At 32.0% G+C, this 24,132-nt stretch overlaps 1 protein-coding gene across 1 annotated transcript; it reads left to right on the forward strand.

The window, feature by feature from the left end:
- The first annotated feature begins 3,543 nt into the window (after positions 1–3,543).
- LOC139482886 (ficolin-1-like) lies at positions 3,544–22,263 on the forward strand. The gene is made up of 6 exons (XM_071266917.1): positions 3,544–3,715; positions 6,630–6,674; positions 7,187–7,314; positions 7,792–7,888; positions 11,369–11,533; positions 21,966–22,263. Exons 1-6 carry the CDS (start codon positions 3,574–3,576, stop codon positions 22,217–22,219), a joined length of 831 nt encoding a protein of 276 aa, XP_071123018.1. The 5' UTR covers positions 3,544–3,573; the 3' UTR covers positions 22,220–22,263.
- The last annotated feature ends 1,869 nt before the right edge of the window (positions 22,264–24,132 follow it).

The raw sequence follows: 24,132 nt of genomic DNA on the forward strand, positions 1-24,132 counted from the left end.
TGGGCATTACGTTTTCTGGTCTGTGCGTTCCGCTTCGTCTGTTAGTTCGTCCGCCCGTCCGTCCGTCCGTTCGTCCATCTGTTCCGTTTCATGTTAAAGTTTTTGGTCGAGGTAGTTTTTGATGAAGTGGAAGTCCAATCAACTTGAAATTTAGTACACATGTTCCTTATAATATGATATTTCTAATTTTAATGCCAAACTAGAGATGTTGCCCCATTTTCACGGTATACTATACTGCGGACACATTCTTGTTTATTTTACCTGTTAACTTGTTAATGTTTATACTTACTAATCATTATGTGACAATATGATATGTAGTTATCCTTTTTTTTTTTAAATAAACCAACCATTTTCTTGATAGCTATCTTTTATTTAATACTAAAATTGAGAATGAAATGGGGAATGTGTCAAAGAAACAACAACCCGACTAAAGAGCAGACAACAACTGAAGGCCACCAATGGGTCGTCAATGCTGCGAGAAACCTCCGCACCCTGAGGCATCTTTCAGCTGGCCTCCAAACAAATATGTATACTAGTTCAGTAATAATTGACGTCATACTAAACTCCGAATTATACACAAGAAACTAAAATTAAAAATCATACAACACTAACAAAGGTTAGAGGCTGCTGACTTGGGACATGCGCAAAAATGCGGCGGGGTTAACATTTTTTTTGAGATCTCAACCCTGTTTTTGGTAACAGCATATGATTTTATATTTACATCATCAAGATATAATAATAATGCCACTATTTAACCGTTGCTAAGCACTATTTTGGTTGCTAATCTTTTTATCAGCATGATATACAATTGACTTGCTTTCATTTCTTACTGCTAGTTATTCTTGCATGTATTAACCAATCTTACTAACCTGATTTTACTCTAATTTGTACAATTAAAAGTCAAAAGGTTTTTTTTGTTGTTCAATTTAATTTCTATCTATTTTGGCTGTTGCTTAGCAACTTTTAGGTTGCTATGGTCAACTTCATTTTCTTGAAAAAAATAATGATGACTCAGACATCATATATGTGAAAGAAAAATCATTTACAGTAGCTAAATCTTTAAATATTGCTATATTTACAACCTCATATGGCCGAAATTACAAATTTTGAACTGTTGCTAGGCAACATTTTTGTTGCTAGGTTGTTGCTAAGCATTTTTTAAGTAACTTTCCATTTGCAAACTCAAGCTAGTGTTAAACAAACAATGTTATTTTGAATTATGCTAATGTGTAATGAGAAAGCAATGCATATGTGATAATTAGGCTATTTATTTAAACCGTTGCTAGGCAACCTTCTTTTCACCGGAACATAAAAAAATCATAGTTTTGAATAGTTTCTATACTAAGGCTATCAATGATGTATATATAAACTTATTTGGGAAGGGGGCCAAAAACGCCTCCTATCATATCTTGTTTTTCTGAAAAGCTTGTTACTTAATCATGTTTTCAATAATTTAGGAGTATGTATGATAACTTCTAAATTTGCAGTAATTTTTGGGCCAAATAAGGGCCTTTTTGCCCGTACTCCTTTATGTATTGTAACGTGTTTGTATGTTTTCACCAGTTATCAGGGTTATTTTTTTAATTAAAAAGTTACTGAATTATAATCCTGGTACCTTTGATAACTCCCGTGCTCTCCTCTTTCTGGAGTATCACAAATGTGCGCTCATCTTTCTGCAATAAAACAACCCACACACGATCGTAAAGTTAATGATAAAAGGGACCGTGTATTTGCATGTTGCAGAAATCAACGTTATTCCAGTTTAAAATACATCGGATTAATCAATTGGGATAGCCCACATCCTTATTTATTCGAACGATGGAAGATTTTAACGACCTTGACTGGTCATTCTTTTAATTGCAAGCCCTGTGTTGAATGAATGAATATATTTTATTGCAGAAGCAAACATAATGCTATAGCAAAAAAAAACATAATATCCATTTACAATAATTACAGTAAACAAACAGAGAACAAGACAATATGGTCATAATAAGAAAATAATTACAACTGCTATGCAATGATTATTTGTGATCTTAACTTCCATGCCGCATTAAGAAATTTACACAATTGTTTAGTTAGACTCTTTGAGCTAAGCCTGTACAAGAAATAACAGCTTTCTAATAGTTGGCCATGAACAATAATATTTTGGTAAAAACTGTAGTCTCAATGATCTAACGGCAGGATATACAAGAACAAAATGGTACTCGTTTTCAATACAATTCATATGACAGCATATACATATACGATTTTCTCTTACAATATTGTCAAAACGACCAACTTCAATATTTAGTTTTAATGTTCCACTACGCAGTCTAGTCAGTATATTACTATTAAAATCATACTTTAAGTAATCTTCTAAACAAAACTCATATTATTAAAATAATATGTTAATTTCAAAATTGAATCTGTTGATTCGATAGGTTGTTGGTAGCTTTACGTCCAGTTGCAAATATTGCATGTAAATTCAAAACAAGACCACCAATTTTAAATATAGAAAACAAATCTAAATTGGGTTGGTTACATATACTTTCTTAGAGTATTAATATACCAAAAAATGTCTAGCCAAATTAATATCAAGATGTTCATCTTAATTTAATAATTTTAAAACATAAATTCAAAATGATTTCAATGGTGAAATCAGAGTTAAATACTATTTGGTATATCTTCTTTAGAATTAGACTATTTACCGGATTTGATATCTCATAAGCAACACGAAGGGTGCCACATGTGGAGCAGAATCTGCTTACCCTTCCGGATCACCTTTAATCACCCCTAGTTTTTGGTGTGGTTCGTGTTGTTTATTCCTTAGTTTTCTATGTTATGTCATGTGTACTATTGTTTTTCTGTATGTCCATTTCATTTTTAGCCATGGCGTTGTCCGTTTATTTTCTATTTATGAGTTTGACTGTCCCTCTGGTATCTTTCGTTCCTCTTTTATTTGATTTGCATTCAAACATATTTCAATAATAGTTATTAAAGGTATCAGGCTTATGAATTTATACGCCAGACGCGCGTTTCGTCTTCAGAAGACTCATTAGTGACGTTTAGATAAAAAAAAGTTATAAAGCCAAACAAAGAAAAAAGTTGACGAGCATAGATGATCTAGCAAATGCATGCACTCTGGAAAAAACTTTTGCAGTTTTTTTTTCTTTCTCGTAAATTCTGTATGATTTGGCTTTCTATGAAAACGCGTTTTCAAAAATAAAAAAAAATCGTATAATTCTATCATTCGTTGTATGGTCAAGGCCTAAATACTTCATTAATCTACAAAAAAGGAATCACTGGACCTTTTTTAAATCAAAGTAAAACCTTCTCAAAATCTTACTGTTTGTGACTACTAAAAAACATATCTAGTTTTCAGTTCTGACAAAATCGATAGTGTTCTCATATTTTTCTTTGAGTTAAATATACAACAGCAACCTGTCTCTTTTATATTCCGATAACACGATACATGTATCTAATGACATCGATGCGTGATCATTTGTTTTTCGTAAAATACGCACTATTTCTTTTTTGAAAATAACTTATATTTTTGAAAATATCACAGAAAGTGCTAAATTTTGTAAAACAAAAATGCCAATTATAATTGTTTTTATTTTTCTTATAATTTTGTCAGTATCAAATGGAGATTATTTACGAAGGTTGGAAAAAATAGAATCACAGTTAGCTGATAACACTGGAAAACTGCAAGAAATACTCAGCCGACTACCAAAGGGTATGTAATTATGTATATTCTCACAACCAGATTATTTCGATAGTGCATAAATAACAAGAATAATCTACAAATAGTTGTTCTGCAGTTGTAAGATAAGACAAATTCTTTCTGGAAATGTGTCAAACATAATTGTCAGAATACATTGTAAGTAACATTGACAATGACTATTTTATCTCTTCTATCTCTTATATCTTCATTATGGAATCGTTTTGTTGAACAATATTCAAAGCAGTATACTGTTGAACACAACTCCAAGATCCATAAATAAAACAAGTTACGAAATAAAGGAATTGATGAACTCAATAAGGAGCAAGACCGTGAGTGGAACAAACATGTATATAAACACTAATTCATAATATCTCTATAGTCAAAAGGGTGCAGTTATATGATCATAGCCATTAAGTTACAGGTTTTCAAATATTTCAATCCTTTATGGGTTGATATTTAATACCAAAAAAAGTAAGCAATGAAAGTTATATATGCTTTTTGTCCTTCTCCGTTAAATATTTAAATTTCTTGAAATGATTCAGATTGTGACACATAAATGACTCTTGTACCCCTATTTTGACAATTTTACCTTTAATGTCGGTTTGATCTTATATTTGATGCATTCCTCTCAGTTTTAGTTTGTAACCCGAATTTGTTTTTTCTCTATCGATTTATGAATATCAAACAGCGGTATACTACTGTTGCTTTTATTGTTCAGGCATCGTTGTAAATAAGATATAATTGAATTTGATGTGACTGTCATACATGTACAAGTGAGAGGTTTATCGCTATAAAACCATGTTCACTCCACTATATTTTACATTTGAAAATGCCTGTACCAAGTCAGGAATATGGTTTGGTCTTGCGTTTTTCAAATCGCTAGATTCTTAGAACTGTGAAACCTTCAATCTGGTCTACAATCATGATATATATACAACCAATGATAATGACAGACATTACATATTATCGAACTATTTACAGAATTTGAGTCTGACACAACCACTCATGATACCTTTAAATAACAAATAAAAGTCAGGAATATGACAGTTGTCTATTTTTTTTTTTTTTTTTTTTTTTTTTTTATGTGTTTTATCATTTGATTTTGCCATTTGATTTTCCTCGGAGTTCAGGTTTTTTGTGATTTTACTTTTTAGTATATTCACTGATCGGATGATTTCTGGTATTTTCAGGTTTTAGACCATGGACACATTTCTCTCTAATTGTTTTGGTCTATCAATTTGTGATGGTGAACGAAAACTCTATGTTTTTCAGTCTTTCTAGATCTCCTGGTATCCCTGTTTGATCAGTTTTTATGGTCATGTTCCCGTCAATGAAACCGGTTTTTGTAACATGTACCGGTATGTGAATAGCGTATCAACTTAGATATGGAAACCCAAAAGAAATTGAACAATTAAATTGAATGTAACTTCTTAATGAAAGTTATACGTAAAGAGGATAATAAATAATTGTACTGATATTGCCTTTTGAGTTGGTGATTTTGTTTTTCGCCAGGTTTAAGGGTTACACATGAAATCATATTAGTACAAATGTAATACTAAAGAGTAAGAACATTGCCACTTGCTGAGTAATCTAGAATATAATGATTCCTTCAAGCGCCTGCTATAAACATATCTACAATTGATATTTTAACGTGGAAGTAAAATGTATAATCAAATTGCATATTGCATGGCATAGATAATACCAGAGGAGTACCAAAATATTACTGGCTACTTGCATTACTGGTGTAAATCTATTTCATATTAATATAACTGAGTATATTGATATGATATTGTTCTTGTTTGTTTGAAAAAAATAACTAGAAATGCACTGTTATAGCACTAACTCCACTTAGCTAATTAAACCTTGTAGGACTCTGTCGGTTAGTGTCACTTAGGTTTAAACTATTGGTTTGGTAAATATTGCAACTATGCAATCAAAACTCTAATGTGGCGTACGAGATATAGTTATCAATTTTCCAGCCTTCAAGACAATTTTTGAGACAAACAAAACATGGTGCATTGATTACAATAGTTAATAAGGTACCAGGATTATAATTTAATACGCCAGACGTGCGATTCGTCTTCATAAGACTCATCAGTGACGCTCACTTACAAATGGTTATGAAGCCAAACAAATTCAAAGATGAAAGCATTGAGGACCTAAATTTCCAAACATTGTGCCAAATATGACTAAGGTTATCTATTCCTTGGATAAGAACATCCTTAGTTTTTCGAAAAAGTTTTATCATGTGTTTATCAAAAGGAAATTTACAAAAATGAAGTCACAAGTCTCTATACATCCTATTCATAAATATTATAATAAATTTATCAATGACGTATATAAACAAATATTTCAGAATTCATTATCCATTACAAAAATAAAGGATTGCCCTCTAATGCTTAATTCAACGGAATAGATAATTTGTAATTCCTGGTAAGAACAAATGTAAGCTGTACCATTCAGTACTTTTAAGCACTTTGATATGTTTTTCTTGTAATGAAATAATGGAAGCAAGACAGTGGTGTAATATTTCCTGTATTGTCACCAATCAATGTTTACGCTCAAATTTAAGATAAACAGTTTTTCAATATCATGAATAATCATTGATATGCAGTTGATATAACATTTACACATCATACTTCCAGGTAAAATAATTTGACCCTGAACTGTATTTGTTTTTTATGTATTTGATTTTAAATTTTTCGTTATGTTTTAATTAAAAATTATTCTCTATAATTTTCTCTTTTTCAGCAAAGTCTATCCTTTGTTTTTGGTGTCATGTTATTTTGTTGTATTTTTGTTGGTCAAGTATTCTCTACATGCTCTATTCGGGAATCCAATACAGACGTTCATAGTGTAGATTTAGCTAATAAAACATAAATGTGTACCTGTACTAAATGTAATGTTATTTTTTATTAATTTTTAGGAATTTGTGAAAAGGATGATTCCAAACGAACGTCAAAATGCAAAGGTACCCAATTCATCAACTTTACATCACAAATATTGCTTCCATTGAATATTTATTTCTAAACAAAAGTTCCACTTTAGAGCAGAGGAAATATGAGTTTAAATAGCGTCTTAATTGTCTTACACCAATTGATTAATACATAGTGCATACACTTTTAAAGCCAGTTTTGTATATTTGTCGGCCTTTGGACGGTGGTTGAAACTGTGGTAGAGATCATAGTATAAAGAATATGTCCCTCCCAAAGTACACAATATATAAAACTGATTTGATTTCAACAGCAAAATTTTTCATGAAATTGATAAAATTCGATGGCAAGCATTTCATAGAAGTCATATGATACATGTATAACAATAGAATGAATGAAATACTGAACTTGTGTTAAGATTCTATTCAAGATGAAAGGCACACTTTTCTATCAATCTTAAAAGTGTTTTAATATAAATCTGTTGATATTGATAACAATGCTCATAAAGATCCAGAATAATTCAGAAGCACTTGATTTGATTTTTTTTTAGAAGGAAGACCTATTGATTGTAATGATATTCCTGACAAGTGTCCAAGTGGAGTATATAAGGTGTTTCCAAAGCATACACAAGGAATTGATGTTTATTGTGAAATGGGTTTAGACGAGGGACACTGGACGGTAACTATTTTAGAGAATTCAAAAACAAATAAACATAATGATAGAATAAAGAGCTATAAGGGATTTAAATGTTATAACATGCAATTTTCTATTTTCCTCATTAGGAGTAAATATATCATAAACATACCACTAAATAGTCGAATTTCAGAAACACGAAGCTATTAGGTTTATACCACACATGCATGTATCAAGTTGATCAGAGAATACTATTATCTGCACGAAGTCTTTAAAGAGATAAATGAACAATAGGGAAAAAACGCGACAAACTTCATATAGCTTCAAAGCCAAAACTTAACAAGGATAAGCTACAATCGTTTACATTACAAACATACTACATCAATATGTAAATACTGTGCGACACGAGTTATTGAATTCAATTATTTAAAACATTATATCTTTAAAACTAATGACGTTCCAAACCTTTTCCAAATTATTTGTTTTGTTCTTCTCATTATATTGTCATGTATCTATATACAGGTTTTTCAAAGAAGAGAAAATGGCTATGTTGACTTTTACCGCGGATGGAATGACTACAAATCAGGATTTGGGAACCCTAAGTTTGAGTTTTGGCTTGGTTAGTTTGCACATGCTCATGAATAAACTATATTTTATCCTTTTCATAATCATCAGCTAAGTATGAACACAAGTTTTGTTATACAACTCGTTGTATTTTTATAATTTCTGGTATTGTTTGAATAATCACCTAAACTTTACCAAATACGGTAAATGATATCCTTTGGTTATGTACGCTTCATATAGGAGTAAGAGCAAATAATGACTCGAAATTAGAAGCATATGGACCAAAATTCAGGGTGACATGCCTGCTTGTAATTTGTTACTTCATTATAGATGAGATTACTCATGATTAGAATTTTGAAAGTATAATTTATATTCATAAATGATATTATTGTTAAGTTCGCCCCTTTGGTACAAATGTCTAACACCTATCAATCTATCTTTTACAACACTTCATCGCTATCATATATAATTATTTCATAACTGCTATAAGTTATTGGACAATAGAACCTTTTAAATTTTGTTAGCTCACCTAGCCCAAGGTCCAAGTGAGCTTTTCTCATCACTTGGTATCTGTAGTCCGCCGTCGTCGTCCGTCGTCGTTAACTTTTACAAAAATCTTCTCCTCTGAAACTGCTAAGCTAAATTTAACCAAACTTTGCCACAATCATTATTAGGATATCAAGTTAAAAAAATGTGTCCGGTGACCCGGCCAACTAACCTAGATGGCCACCATGGCTAAATAAGAACATAGGGGTAAAATGTAGATTTTGGCTTATAACTCTGGAACAAAGCATTTAAAGCAAATCTGACACGTAGTAAAATTGTTTATCAAGTCAAGACCTATCTGCCCATAAATTGTCAGATGAATCGAACAACTGGTTGTTTTGTTGCTGCCCCTGAATTAGTCATTTTAAGGAAATTTTGCCGTTTTTGGTTATTATCTTGAATATTATTATAGATAGCGATAAACTATAAATAGCAATTATGTTCAGCAAAGTAAGATCTACAAATATGTCAACATAACCAAAATCGTCATTTCCCCTTCAGGAGTTATTGTCCTTTATAGTCGTTTTTTACCATTTTTTCGTAAATTTGTAATCTTATACAAAAGTTTTCTCCTCTGAAACTACTGGGCCAAATCTAACCAAACTTAGCCACAATCTCTATTAGGGTATTTATTTTCAAAATGTTTGAGGTGACCCAGCCAATCATCCAAGATGGCTGCCATGGCTTAAAATAGAACATAGGCGGGAAATGTAGATTTTGCCCTATAACTAGGTTAAATTGTTTATAAAGTCAATGTATATCTGCCGTGAAATTTTCAGATGAATTGGACAACTGGTTTTGGGGTTGCTGCCCCCAATTGGTATTTTTAAAGAAATTTTGCCTTTTTTGGTTATTACCATGAATACTAGATAGAGATAAACTATAAACAGCTTCAGCAAAGTAAAATCTACAAATAAGTCAACATGACTAAAATGGTCAGTTGATCCCTTAAGGAGTTATTGTCCTTTATAGTCAATTTTTAACAATTTTCATTAATTTGTTATTTTTTTGTAAATTTCAACAAAATATTTTCTTCTGTAACTAATGGGAAAGTTTATTATAGATAGAGAAAATTGTAAGTAACAAAAATGTTCAGTAAAGTAAGATCTACAACTACATCGCCATCACCAAAACAATTTTGTAATGAATTCCCTTTGTTCTTTGTTTGATTATTTATCAAAGGTACCAGGGTTATAATGTAGTACGCCAAACGCGCGTTTCGTCTACATAAGACTCATCAGTGACGCTCAAATCAAAATATTTATCAAGCCAAATAAGTACAAAGTTGTAGAGCATTGAGAATCCAAAATTCCAAAAAGTTGTGCCAAAAACGGCTAGCTTAATATGCACATAGACCAAGATGAGCGACACAGGCTCTTAATAGCCTCTAGTTTTATTCGAGCGTCACTGATGAGTCTTTTGTAGACAAAAGGCGTGTCTGGCGTAGATAACAAATTTTAATGCTGGTATCTATGATGAGTTTATTGTTTATTGTTTATTGGTGTCATTAAGTCAAAAGTCAGAATAAAGTATGGATATTCATAGCCGAAAAAAATAAAATGGTTTCTAATGATAGATGAGATATTGATGATACTTATTTTTTTTTAATTAATCAATGACGTCAGTAAGCAGTTTTTTCGATGATTGTCGTGATTTTTGAGAAAAATATTAATTAGATGTGTTGAACAACCTTATTATTATCATCATGATCATGAAACTGAATGATAGTCTGTCTTTAGGTTCATTATGAGTTTCCCTTGATTGAGACTTTACAAAAGTTAGATTCCAAGGGATGTTTTCCGCATTTGGTAAATTGTTGGTCGATCATTCAAATAATATAAAAAAAAAAAATAGATTCGATCAGGGTAAACTTATTAATAAAATTGAGAATGGAAATGGGGAATGTGACAAAGAGATAACAACCCGACCATAGAAAAAAAACAACAGCAGAAGGTCAACAACAGATCTTCAATGTAGCGAGAAATTCCCGCACCCGGAGGCGTCCTTCAGCTGGCCCCTAAACAAATGTATACTAGTTCAATGATAATGAACGCCATACTAATTTCAAAATTGTACACAAGAAACTAAAATTAAAATAATACAAGAATAAAAAAGACCAGAGGCTCCTGACTTGGGACAGGCGCAAAAATGCGGCCGGGTTAAACATATTTGTGAGATATCAACCCTCCCCCTATACCTCTAGCCAATGTAGAAAAGTAAACGCATAACAATACGCACATTAAAATTCAGTCCAAGAGAAGTCCGAGTCTGAACCCTTACAAAAAATCGTATTCTTAAAGTTAAAAATTTAACATTGTGATTATATCTTTGAATGTTGTTTTCATTGGTATTATTATATTCTAATTCGCCAATTCATACAAATATGAATTATTTAATAAATAAAACAATACATGACTAGGTTAAGTGTGCCTACATGTGTAGCATCCTTTAATATTAATTACATTCAAAATTCTTCATAACGAATTCCTTCACTATAAATTCAAGCAAGCACTGGTGAAGATAAATGAAGAAAAGCATGAAACACACACGATACTTACCACATATTTAGTGGTGTCCTCATTGAAAATCTTTTATATTTTTAATGTAAGAGGATCTAAAAGGGGTTTACAGAATGCAATATAAATGATTAAGAACTTAATGAATAGATAGAGTAAAAGCAGCAATCAAACATAAGAATACTGTATAAGGGGGTTTAATATTATGAAGAATAACTGTGCTAATAAAAGATTTGGGTAATATGAAATTCATAACAGCAATGAACGACGTACAGTATCATGAGTATATCAAAATCATAGTAATACTATTATAGATAAATGTCGTAGTAAAGTAATGCGTATGAGAATTTAATAGAATACTCGTTTTTTTCAAGGATAACACAAATGAAAAAAAGTTCAAAGAATATAGAAATTAAGGACCCCAACTGGACCTTCATATCACATTATTTAATTCTGTTTTGTATTATTTTTAGGCAACACAATTTTGCACTCTCTAACATCACGAGGGAAGTATGAAATGCGGATCGATTTATTCGATTTCGATGGAAACAATGCATTTGCAAAATACAGAGAGTTTAGAATTGGTGATGAAAGGTCAAAGTTCAAGCTAACCGCAGATGGATATCATGGTACTGCAGGTACGAATTTCATTTAATGATATTTCGATGTTTAGAGTTTATTAAGTTGTATTGGTACACTAGGCTTGAACTTGGTCGGAAGAATAAGAAACCTGAATCTTTTTGATAATATAATGTCAAAATCTTGATTTTTCTTAAAGGATTCTAATTAAAGCAACATAAATATTCTGGGATTTAGATAATGTTAAATTAGCACTAGCTATGTTCTGCTGTTTGACTCAAATTCTAATGACTGATGTATACGAATGTTTAAAGTGTATCAAAATTATAATAAAACATCTTAAATAAACAATTTACAGGGCACGGGCTCGATAAAATGTAGCTTCGTTTCGGGTGTATTTTAGTCTAGACGCCATCTAAGCTCCAATTAGCTATCGAGTTGACCTCAGAAGACATCCAATGGGCATATACGCGATATTAACATCCATATAAAATGAATAAATAGCGAACTCGTTCACTTTTTATATAGGTTTGTGTTATTTCATATTATAGATATAGATTAAAATATATATTAATCGTCGCTTTTTTTGTGTGTATAATAATGATTTTTTGTTGATCTTATCAGTCAAACAAATTATTTTACTTTTATTTCACATTCAAATTGACATTTTTTCCCTTTAAATAACTGAACATGCACAATTCACGTGTTGTCCATCTCTTGTTAATGGATTAGATTGAAGATTACATTAATACGGATTCAATAAGGTAGAATTATTCACTTGCAAGTAAAAAATTCATTATCAATGTTTCCTTGCTTATTTTGACAAAATTTAACCACATTCGCTATTAAAAGTGAATGATTAAACAAAATAAAATCCTATTTTACATTTTTTATATATCTCGTAGCTAGTGCCCCTTTTCATCATTTAATATAATAGATATACATGATTAAACAACTGAAGTGGTGACTAGCTATAGAATAAAAACGAATACATTACAAAATCACAGCTCTGTTAGCCATAGTCAATGCAACGCCCAAAGTAACGTCACATTTAAATTTCTAAAACGTGTTCCCAAAATTGAGAAAGAATTAGGATGAAATTCAAGATTAGATTTGTTTGACTTATCGCACTTTTATTATATTTTAATAACAATGAAATTATAATACCAATCAATATCTATCTGCAGTAGCAATCAGATAATCAATTAATTGTATCATCCAGCTCTGCAGGTGTCTCCTCTGATCAAACTGCAAACCAAATATATCGTGTAAATTTCGTTGATTCAAAATTAAATCTACCAAATGAACTGGATGTGTAGTTATCCCCAACACAACACACGAATACAACAGAAAAAAATACGATTTACAACTACAAACGTTAAGACATTTGACAAAATCCTATGACAACAACAAACACAACATCAAAACCCAACAAATTAATTTGGGATGGAAAAGTATCATTCCACGTCCTAACGCAATGCGAATTCACACTAAGCAAACAGTCACATTCGGGAATAAGTCACGTTCGGTAATAAAAAGATTAGACGACGTAATGACAAACCACTATCTAACACGTGGTAAAAATGTCCATAGTTAGTTTGGACATTTTCTTGAAATTGCACTTTAACTAAATATTTTTAAAGTTCATAAGACCTATAAGTTTGAGGAATGTAATGGTGTTAAGATCTAATTGTTTTTTCACAGTTTTATTATCGACTATCATCTGCAAAAGCTCGATAACAACAGACATTCAAGGAGTTTGTAAATGAATAATGTTTTTGTGTATTATGTCTAACACATCCATCTGTGTTGATATTAAAAAAAAGGGGGATATTTGCCTGAGCAATGCAATGCCTGAGAAGTTGACATATGCTATATATAAGTTTTAAGCTTTTAAGACAGATTGGTTCCATGGCATATCTTTAAATGTGTTTGTTCGCTTTTATAGACTCGTGCCAAATTGGAGCTTGGTACATTGCATAAACACAGCACTATGTTTAACGACTGTATGTTGACTTCTTTAGATTTCATCAATATTTTTATTGTTTTGCTGCCAACTCATTGTCGCATGACTGTGTAAACTCCAAACAAAAAGTAAAGATAACAAACATACTAAACTTAGAGGAAAATTAATTCGGAAAGTCCATAATCACATGGCAAAATCAAGTAACAAAACGCACCAAAAACGAATGGACAAGAACTGTTATATTCCCGACTTGGTACAGGCATTTTCAAATGTAGAAAATGGTGGATTAAACCTGGTTTTATAGCGCTAACCCTTTCACTTTGATGACAGTCTCGTCACATTCCGTTATATTTACACTGATGCGTAAACTAAACAGACACAATAAATAAAATAGTCAAAATATGGTTACATCAGTCATCATCGTATAACAATTTTAACATTTTAACAGAAAACAAAAACATCTATTTACAAACACATTCATTGAATTGAGTGTATGACGTCAGAAAATTTTATGCGTCACATAAATTTGTCGTTCAATGTGCATACAATCAATTTTAAAATTAACATAGGCAATGTTACATATGTAGCATATAGGGTTAAAAAAATCAAAAGTATGTAAGAATAAATTTCAGAAATAGACCGCGTTTGAAAATAGTCCAAAAGTTATATACAGAATTTATAAGAATCCACAAATAGTAAATTCCACTACGCGATTGAATGATTTTGACGTTTATGGTTCAACGTATTTTGTATTTCATAATAGAAATATATTATAATGATACAAGTGTGGACACAGATGAGTGTGGATAGTATGTATGGATGTTTGACAGTGTCTTATGACAAAATGAGTTCTATGTTTTTTCTATATGGTGTTATTAACTATGTTGCACGATGACAACCAATCTGAGCATTATGAGTGTTATTTATTAAATTTTTTATGCCCCCACCTACAATAGTAGATAGGCATTATGTTTTCTGGTCTGTGGGTCCGTTCGTTCGTTTGTCCCGCTTTAGGTTAAAGTTTTTGGTCAAGGTAGTTTTTGATGAAGCTGAAGTCCAATCAACTCGAAACTTAGTACACATGTTCATTATGATATGATCTTTCTAATTTTAAAGCCAAATTAGACTTTTGACCCCAATTTCACGGTCCATTGAACATAGAAAATGGAAGTGGGAGTTTCAGGTTAAAGTTTTTGGTCAAAGTAGTTTTTGATGAAGCTGAATTCCAATCAACTTGAAACTTACTACACTTGTTGCATATGATATGATCTTTCTAATTTCAAAACTCATAACTGCTCCAAAAGTAATCTGATAGAATTTCAAGCATTTTAAGCCAATATTATCAACATCTACTATAAATGAGTCTTAATATGTCTACATATCTAAAAAGTCATAGTATTCAAAAGGTAATGCAAAATTATTCCTTTTCATTTTTTTTGTTATATGGATACACATTTGAGTGATACATGTACCAATACAATATTTGTTGTGGTATGAAAGTGCAGTAATTAGCATTTACTGTAACTATGTTAATTCACACAAATTGAAAAATAAACAAATGAATGGACCAGATGCTCCGCAGAGCCCAGCTTTATACGACTGCAGAGGTCGAAGCCTGAACAGTTGGGGCTAGTATTGACACAACATTCAAGCTGGAAACAGCTCTGAGTTTGAATTGTGATTAAATAGATGACACAGCTTAGGTTTCTGACACCGAATGAATGTGGTCTAATGAACTTAAATATTTGTTTTGCTTTTGTGTTAGGAGCACTTCACTATGCTGCTGAATATTAATCCTTTCAAACAAAAATATCTAAAGAAATTTTCTTTTTAATTTCTGAAATGAGAAACATTTAGAGGAGACAAACTTCAGTTAAGAGATCAGAAACTAAAAAAATGTATAATTTTTCCATTTGTAAAAGGGCATACCCTAGAAAGTGCTTGCAATCACTGAATGGTTATTAATGACTGCTTTAATTTATCAGTTGGTAATAAAGTGAATATTGCATTGTATATTGTATAATTGATTTAAGTTGACTGAACAAAGAAAGATAACTCCAATTTTCAAAGAAGATTTCATAAAGCATTGGTATTAGGTAATTCAAGAACCATTCTGGACAAACTCCAATTTAGGGTCTTGAATTTACAAAAATGTTTGATTTTGGTCCGTAATTATTAGACTGTTTGTCCCATAACCCACATATATCCGAACCTTCTACTTATGGTATTAAACATTGTGGTACAATTTCAGAACAATTGAAATACTTATACACAACTTTTTAAACCGACACTAGATTAAAGCTTGTTTTGGGCACCTTTGTACCCCTTATTCCTAAACCTTAGGGACCATAACCCCCAAAATCAATCCCAAGCTTCCTTTTGTGGTTATAAACGTAGTGTTATAATTTTGTTGATTTCTGTTGACTTATAATAAAGTTATTATCCAGAAACCATCTTTCGGACAGGATACCAATTTACGACCCCAAATTTTTTGTGGTTGTATAAAAATGTTGAACATGTGCAATGAAGTATAGTTTTAGAAATCGATTAGGGAGCTACCATTTGATTTTTATGGGGGGGGGGGGGGCTAGGATGAAAAATTTTGTCCTGCCTTTTTTTTTAGTTGTAATCTCTGTCCTGCCTTTTTTTTTTCAGTCTATTCGGTCCTGCCTCTTTTTTTCTTAGTTAATCCTGACTTTTTTACAACAATTGTCATCCTGCCTTTTTTTTTTTGCCAAGTTACTCATCCTGCCTTTTTTTTTTACTCAAAATCCTGTCCTGCCTTTTTTTTTCAAATTTCATCCTAGCTCCCCCCATAAAAATCAAATGGTAGCTCCCTTAGACTGGATAGGCCTTATAATTTTTTCCCTCCTAATTGAAGGACCGTTTACACTCAGGGCCGAGTCATCAGCAGGCAATACAGATGTATTAAAACAACCTAGCATCATATTGCTAGTAGTGGGAGTAGCATTGTCCGGTAAATTTGTTCCCACTTTTTTTTATAAAATGTATGGTTCAAATCAAAATAGAATGCTTTTATCTCCTGAATACTTACATTGTACATAGAGATGATACTACTTTGACAAATCCTTGTCCATTAGAGTTGTCTGTCAAATCTTAATTTCACAAAGAATGAATTGCATAACAATGAACTGAGCTCAAAGCAAAGTACTTTAATAATACACTTAGACAAAGAGCTAAATCCAGTGATATACTTTGTACTACAGGTCCTTCATGACCATCCATCCACCCAAACCATATCTCAATAACATTCCATACTACATGATTGGATTCAGAAGTCCTGAAAAAGACATGACTTTTTTTATCTTGTTTTAAGTATATATGCACAGGTTAAACCTTTATTGTGGATATAATCATTCAGTATCTAGCAACTATCAATTTGCTTCATGCACATATTGATATAGGTTGATTGCTCCTCTGTTGGAAATTAGAACACACCTCCATCTAATTTTAGTCAACTGACGAAGAAAAATTCAAAACTATATAAAATGTTATCTAAGACTTGTCAGTGTCTATTTCCTTTGCCACTGAATGAGATTCCATATTTACAACCAATGAAAATCAAATATCCCTCTAATAGACTTAGCATTGAAATCGTTTTCTAAAATGGTAGTTATGTGGAACCTAGAACTAAAAAAATTGAAACAATATATCTTAAATATTTCAAATGCATGTACATTTAATAATTCTCCAAAATTCACTTTATTTTTCCTTTTTTGGTTTTCTGTTGGAGACTGTATATTGACCTCTATGTAGCCTTTTCAACTTATAAAAGGGGGGATACATTTCCATAGAATTAAACTTTTCTGAAAGAATTGATTCCATTTATTTTCAATAAACAATAAATATTGAAGTCTATAACAGGCATCTAGGAACAGGCTCAACATTATTTCTAAACATGTATTAATATATACCAAAATGTGGACAAACCTACATTAAATATTCTACTTCAACGACTTTAATTAGTGGAGTAGATCAAATTAAAAAGTCACAATGGTTAAAAACTCCAATGGCAGTCTTTCCTGCTAAAATCTTGATGTGTAGAATGTGATATACCATTTTTGGGTCTATATACTGTCCTTTAAATTTAGGTCATTTTGACACGGCAAAATATGAAAAAAAATGTAAACTATGGTCTGGAAAGCACACAGTTTGTGATATTTTAAGGTATCTTTACTAAGAAAACCTGCAAATCTCAGTGGCAGATCCAGAACTTTTCAAAAAGGTGTGGGGGCTCTGATGGACCAGAGGGTTGCCCACTCCCATCAAGCTTCAATGATTTCTTACATATATGTCATAAGCTAAATTTCCCCCACCCCCTTGGTCTGTCTATGCATCTGTTTATCGTTCTGCGAAATAGTACTAATACTAATTTTTCCCCTCCCTTACCTGGCCCTAGACAGTTGCTTACCTTTGTAAACATTTTATAATTATAGTCAGGTATATATTGATTGAGAGTAACTTACATAGTAGTTAATGGGACTCTTTTTCACACGGTTCTGTGAAATATAATACGGCAAATATATACCCGTACATACTATCCGCATAACACAGAAATCTGATAGATTTTCACTCCTCTGGGAAAAATCAACCTGTGAAATGAAATACCATGCCTGGAAAAAAATTACCGGGACAAATTATCCTCAGGATAAAATATCACAGAGGACGAAATAAACCGTTACATTACATGAGAAGCCGGTTTGGTTACAAATAATTATGTCACGTGAAGGCGCACTGACGTCACAATTTGCATTAATTTTGCAATACACTACAGTTCACTCATACAGAACCCATTATCATGCAAACATGCAACGTGAATGTGATTGGTTATCAAATAATACAGAATTTATGCACGTACAGTTAATATAGAAGAAATTAGTTCATCAAATGTGAGTTCGTGATCTTGTGGTTAAGACCGATGGCTACAGTGCTGAAAGTCCTGAGTTAGATTCTCACTTGGGGTGCTAAAAATATCAGTACATCAGAAGGGTAATTTTCACCCTCTCACACACATCTTTGTTAATGTTCCGGGATTGTTGAAAACTTGCATATTCATCAATATTTGATTTTGTGGTTTTAACAATCCAGACAGACAAATAGCAATAAGGTGTTTAGGAAAACATGACCTAAAACCTCCTTCATATATGACAAAAATACATGGGAACTCATATTGAATGGTCAAATGTGTTCAATATGAAAATTGAAATTAAGATGGTAAAATCAAATATTAGCCGTTACTGTAAATGGACTTAAAGTATGACTTTTCAGCAAATTTAAAGGGAAATGACACGGAAGGGGCCAAATAGTGTTCAAGGGGAGCAAATGCTATTTAAATTAGTATGCAGGTTTTAAATATAGAGGGAAGTTGAGTCATCTTTTTGGGTGAAGTTAAATACTGACTAGTGTGTGGTTCTCATTGGGTCTAAGCGTGACCAATATTGACAATTTTTCGCAAGCGTGAAACGTGAAAGTCAAATTATTGTGTCATGAAAACGGGAAATGAGGTCTGTCGTGAAAACGGGAAATGGGGTTCTGCAGGACCCCGGAAATGACAAAAAAATGAAAATTGCTCATGTACATAGTGTAAGCGGGATATGGGAATCTGACAAAACAGTAAGTGGGATCTGGGATCAGAACACCCCCCCCCCCCAACGAGACCCCCTTATGTAGATTTACCTTCTAATTCTATATAAAAAAAACACAACTAAGAACTACGTTTAATTCACTTTGACTACTGATATGCAAACCTAGAAATATTTCATAAAATAGTGATTGAAAGATTCATAACACTTTGAAAGGATAATTCAGACACGTGTTACGCGGGGAGCATGTTTTAAATTTGTTTACAAATAATAATGTCACGTGATCGCGCACTGACCTCAAGTTGCATCGCCCTTACAATTCACTAATACATGACCATTTTCATGCAAACATGCAACGTGAATGTGATTGGTTATCATATAATACAGAAATAATGCATGCACAGTTTAAGAAGAAATTAGTTCAATAAATCGATGCGATTTTCACTTTTGACACGAATAGGTCGGGTTGACATTACTGTCATCGGAGATAATATTGAGATAAATGGGATAAAACGGACCGTCAAAAAGGTCTAGAGGAGCACATCAGTAGAACCTTAACATTAATAAGTAATACTTACCAAAATTTCTCTAATTAAAGAACTATATAACTGAAATTTCACAAAGATAACGGTAAACATTTTGTTGATGGTGATGATGCTATTATCGATCCGTTGAATTCAGGGTCAACGGAATTTTTTGCGTTGCGTTTAAATCATTGAGGCCATCTATTTTTATTGCGGGTTCCACATATATAAATCGGAATTAAAGAAAAAATGGAATGTTGTTAGCAGAATCAAAACAGAAATGATGAACATTGCAACATTTTCAGCAAAATATAAATAGGATGGAGGATCTGTGTATTCACATTATTTGTAAAACTCTCCTTATTCATGTGAAGCGTGTGCTTTACATCGAGGCTTGCTATGCTTATCATTGACGCCACAGTACTTCAACCAATCAGACAATGTTTATTTTGGGCATTTGACTTTTTTTAACTCAGATTTTGGAATATTTTAATCGAAATTATAGAAAAATGGAATGTTGTTAGTACATATAAAATAGAAAATGATGAATACTTTTAGCTAAAGATAATTTGGATGGGGGTTCTGTGTATTCACATTATTTGCACAACTCTCCTTACTGATGCCATATTTTGGAATTTCCGTGACCTAAATGGTTCGCGAAAATTAATATTTTTATATATAGTATAGTAATAAACTAGAACAATATCATACTGACGGGATCTTTTAAAGTGCAGAGTCACGTTGTAAGAACCAAAGAAATACAAAAAGTTGCATATACAAAGCACGACACCTAAAATTGAAAGACAATACAAACACATTGACGAGATGTACCGAGCCACGTCAAACGGATATCACATAAAACCATTCAACAGTAAAAGTAATATTAAATATAGAACAAAGACAAATGAAAGAACTATATAATACGTTGTTAAGATGATAAACAACATCAGTATGCAGAATCTATACATCAAGACCATCGTGTATTATTTGTGAAGTTGATACGGAATATTTATCAACAAGGTCTTGGTACCTTCCGATGAACTTTTTTAGAAAAAGGATGAGACGTTCTTTGACATACCCTGGTTCATTAACTTTCTACTCAGACACTGATGACGTTTTACAAAGTCTGAGTAGGAGGTGCAAGCTCGTGAATATCGAATAAGTTGGGAAATATATATCCCATACGCAGGTGAAGTTGGTATATTGCTACTAAGGTGGCGGACATTTTTAATTTCAAAATTCAGATCGTCTCGTTTGTCATAGATTCTGGTACTGAGATGACTGTGTAAGTCAAATTCGAGAAAGTCAAAAAATGAATGCCGACAATTTGTTGGAAAAGTCTACCTCCAAACTCAACAAATATGTTGTCGATAAGAAACTCCAGCATACTGACCACTTGTTCTTCTATGTAGCATGTTTTACCTTTTTGTTTGTCACTATTAACGAAATATGCTTTATGAAATCCCAAAGTAATAAATTTATAGCGTATGCTACCATTTTTATGTTGAAAGGCATTGTGGATTATTTCTTTATGGCGATTTTTCAATTTCACATAGAGAATGGTGGTATACAGAACCATCGAATTGAAAATTCAGTTCGAGAAATGCGAACCCCAAACAATGAGTTGTTTTTAGCCCTATTTATCTAGAATATATTGAAAATTTCAATTGATAGCCTATCTCTATTAGATCTTATTTATTTTGTCCGGGAAATGAAGACTGCCTTATGGTTAGGATTATAAAACCAACAAAACGGGAAATAGACAATAGTAAAAAATGTCAAGAGTCATCGTAATAGACAAATTGAATAAAACATTATTACATACAATTATTATTCATGGTAACGTTCTCTAACAAAGTAAAAATACGATGATGAGCAAACGCCAGCGCACTTCTTTATTATCAATAGCTTTTTGCCATATATGATTTTGTTACCTTTGTTAACAGAATATCCCGAGTATATGCCTAATCCCAACACGCCTACATTCGGGGACAGAAAATGGTTATAACTTTTCTACAATAATTAGGATAACTATCAGTCCCCGAGGTAATCATCAGCTCAGCAGTCAGTACTTAAGTACTTCGGTACTGACATGATTTATAAAAAAAAATTTGATTATAAAGAAACTAAGGTTTCAGCTCCCTCAGGCAAAGTTGACCTTAGATGAATTTAGCTATTTGTAATAGGTTTTTTCTTCATATAGCTCTTCAACTGTTTCGGTACTTATCCATCCCTCGGATTTCAAATATTTTGCTTTGAGCGTTCCTGATGAAGGTAAATCTAGAAAAGCTCTTCGAACGCTTTCAATAATAAATGTTTTGTTTTTAAAAAATTTCGTGTTGACCCATGAATTATTTTTAGTATAGTTCAATTTTGAATGTAGTACTTGTGTTTTTAGGTAACAGCTTAGAACATCACAATGGCCGTCGCTTCTCAACGAAGGATAGCGATAACGATGACTACTCTGGTCACTGTGCTACAATATACCCTGGAGCATGGTGGTTTGGTCTCTGTGTAACATCTGATCTGAATGGTCAATATTTTCTGAGAACACCAGACTCCAGCCATCGAGGTGTTTACTGGCGTAGTTGGAAAGGATCTAGCTATTCTTTGAAAAGCTCAGTGATGATGATGCGAAGAGTGTTAACTTGAGATACAGACATTACTAACATTTCAAATAAATTAAATAATGAGTATTCAGTTTCATTTTCTATAAATTTACAGAGTTTTATCTAATTTCTAGTAGTCTCCGAATTTATTACAATGTATCATCCTAGAAGCTATCACTTCTGTTCTGGTATGCAAATATGGAAACTCTTCTTTTCAAATTTTGCTGTTCTAAAATTTCGAAATCATTTTAAAGTAAGGAATGTATTTCCCTCAAGCCTTACTCGGATTTCTTCTCGGGTTCGGCTTTACTTTTGGTTCTATTTATAAATATTATTAATACTTCAACGACATTTGTATTAGATTTTGAACTTTCAAATGTGGAATAGTGATCAAACTCTGTATTATAAATCTGATGCAATGAAATAGGTTAATATTATTATTTGCTATAACAGTGCTACTAAAAAGGAAAATGTTCAACTGCGTGCTGATCCTGTTAAAAGCTTTAACAGACATCATCATAAATAGGTTTCATACTATCATAGGTATGTTCCCATTGTTACCTCAATTGCACTCTCTTTACTCAATTTGGCACCATAAGAGCGGAAATCTCTACCCTTTCGGGTTCGTGCCTATTAGTTGTTTTTTTCTTTAATCTGGTTTTGCCGTTTGTTAAAGGTTTTTCTTAAATATTTTTGTTGGCTATATTATGTTTTTGCAAGGGTTGTCCGTTTGGCTAAGCATGATACATAAGTACCTATGTTCGACGGCATTTGAAACAATAGACTTATAGTTTATGTATCACACTCTCTTCATATCTACATATCAAAGCACCCTTGAATCAACTTAGGATCTGGGATCCTCCTGAAGGATACACGTTCCTTAAGGTAGATTCATGGTATACCGCCATCTTGGATTGAACAATCACAGTAAAAAATCGGTCTAGTTATTTGCCTAAATCTGCAAATTTGGAGACAGATTTGCAATTTGATGGTTAGACTGTTTAATAATATAAAGAAAACTTGGCAATTTATTGTATAATTCAAAATAATTAAACAAATATCATTTTATTTTGCTTTTTGAATCATTTTTTCAAATGAGCCATTTAAGGGGAGATAACTCTTTTAGTAAAACATTTATACTGGACAGATAGGGAATTTTTTTCTTTTTACTTGTAGCAAGAAAACAAGTTCGGTGACACCATTTTTTCTTTTTATTTTCTTAAAACATATTACAAAACCTATCTTTTCACAATTTTTTCAAAATTCTATCTCATAGATTATTTTTTATGCACACAATTGTGTTTTTCCATTAACAATCTAACCAAATTTAGGCAATTTTCAACGACTCATAGCTTGAAAAATAGCACAGTGACCCCTACTTTTTATTATATTTTTGAAAAGAGCATATTAAAATCTTCATTCTGGCTAAGTATAAGAAAATTCTGTCTCAAAAAAGATTTACTTATGATCTACCTTAAATAGACGTCCAAATCTGACGTCCTGTTCTCAAAACAGTGTCCAATATTTGTGTACTCTAATCGACGTGCAACGTGATGTCATGTATTTCCAAAACGACGTCGGATCGATTGTCGTCTTCTCTTATAAATGTCCATGGCAGTTTCAATAAATAATAAATAACTGCAAGCATAAATATATGAATGCGTATGCATAAGATTTTTTAACATTCTCATACGGCATAAAAGACAATTTTTTTTGTCTTTTTAAAGGGATTCTTGTAACAACTAAATTTTCAAATAGTTACAGACTTTCCATAGCGATTTTTCAAACCGAAATAAGTATCATATGCATTGATATTCATTTACATAAGGTTGGTTTCTATCCGACGCAGCATTAATATCGTCATACGATTGATATTTATGTATATCATCTATCCGACGCAGCATTAATATCGTCATACGATTGATATGAATTGTTTTACATTTGTCATTTTGGGCC

The sequence above is a fragment of the Mytilus edulis genome, chromosome 7 (assembly GCF_963676685.1).
Source record: "Mytilus edulis chromosome 7, xbMytEdul2.2, whole genome shotgun sequence".
NCBI classification, from domain to species: domain Eukaryota; kingdom Metazoa; phylum Mollusca; class Bivalvia; order Mytilida; family Mytilidae; genus Mytilus; species Mytilus edulis.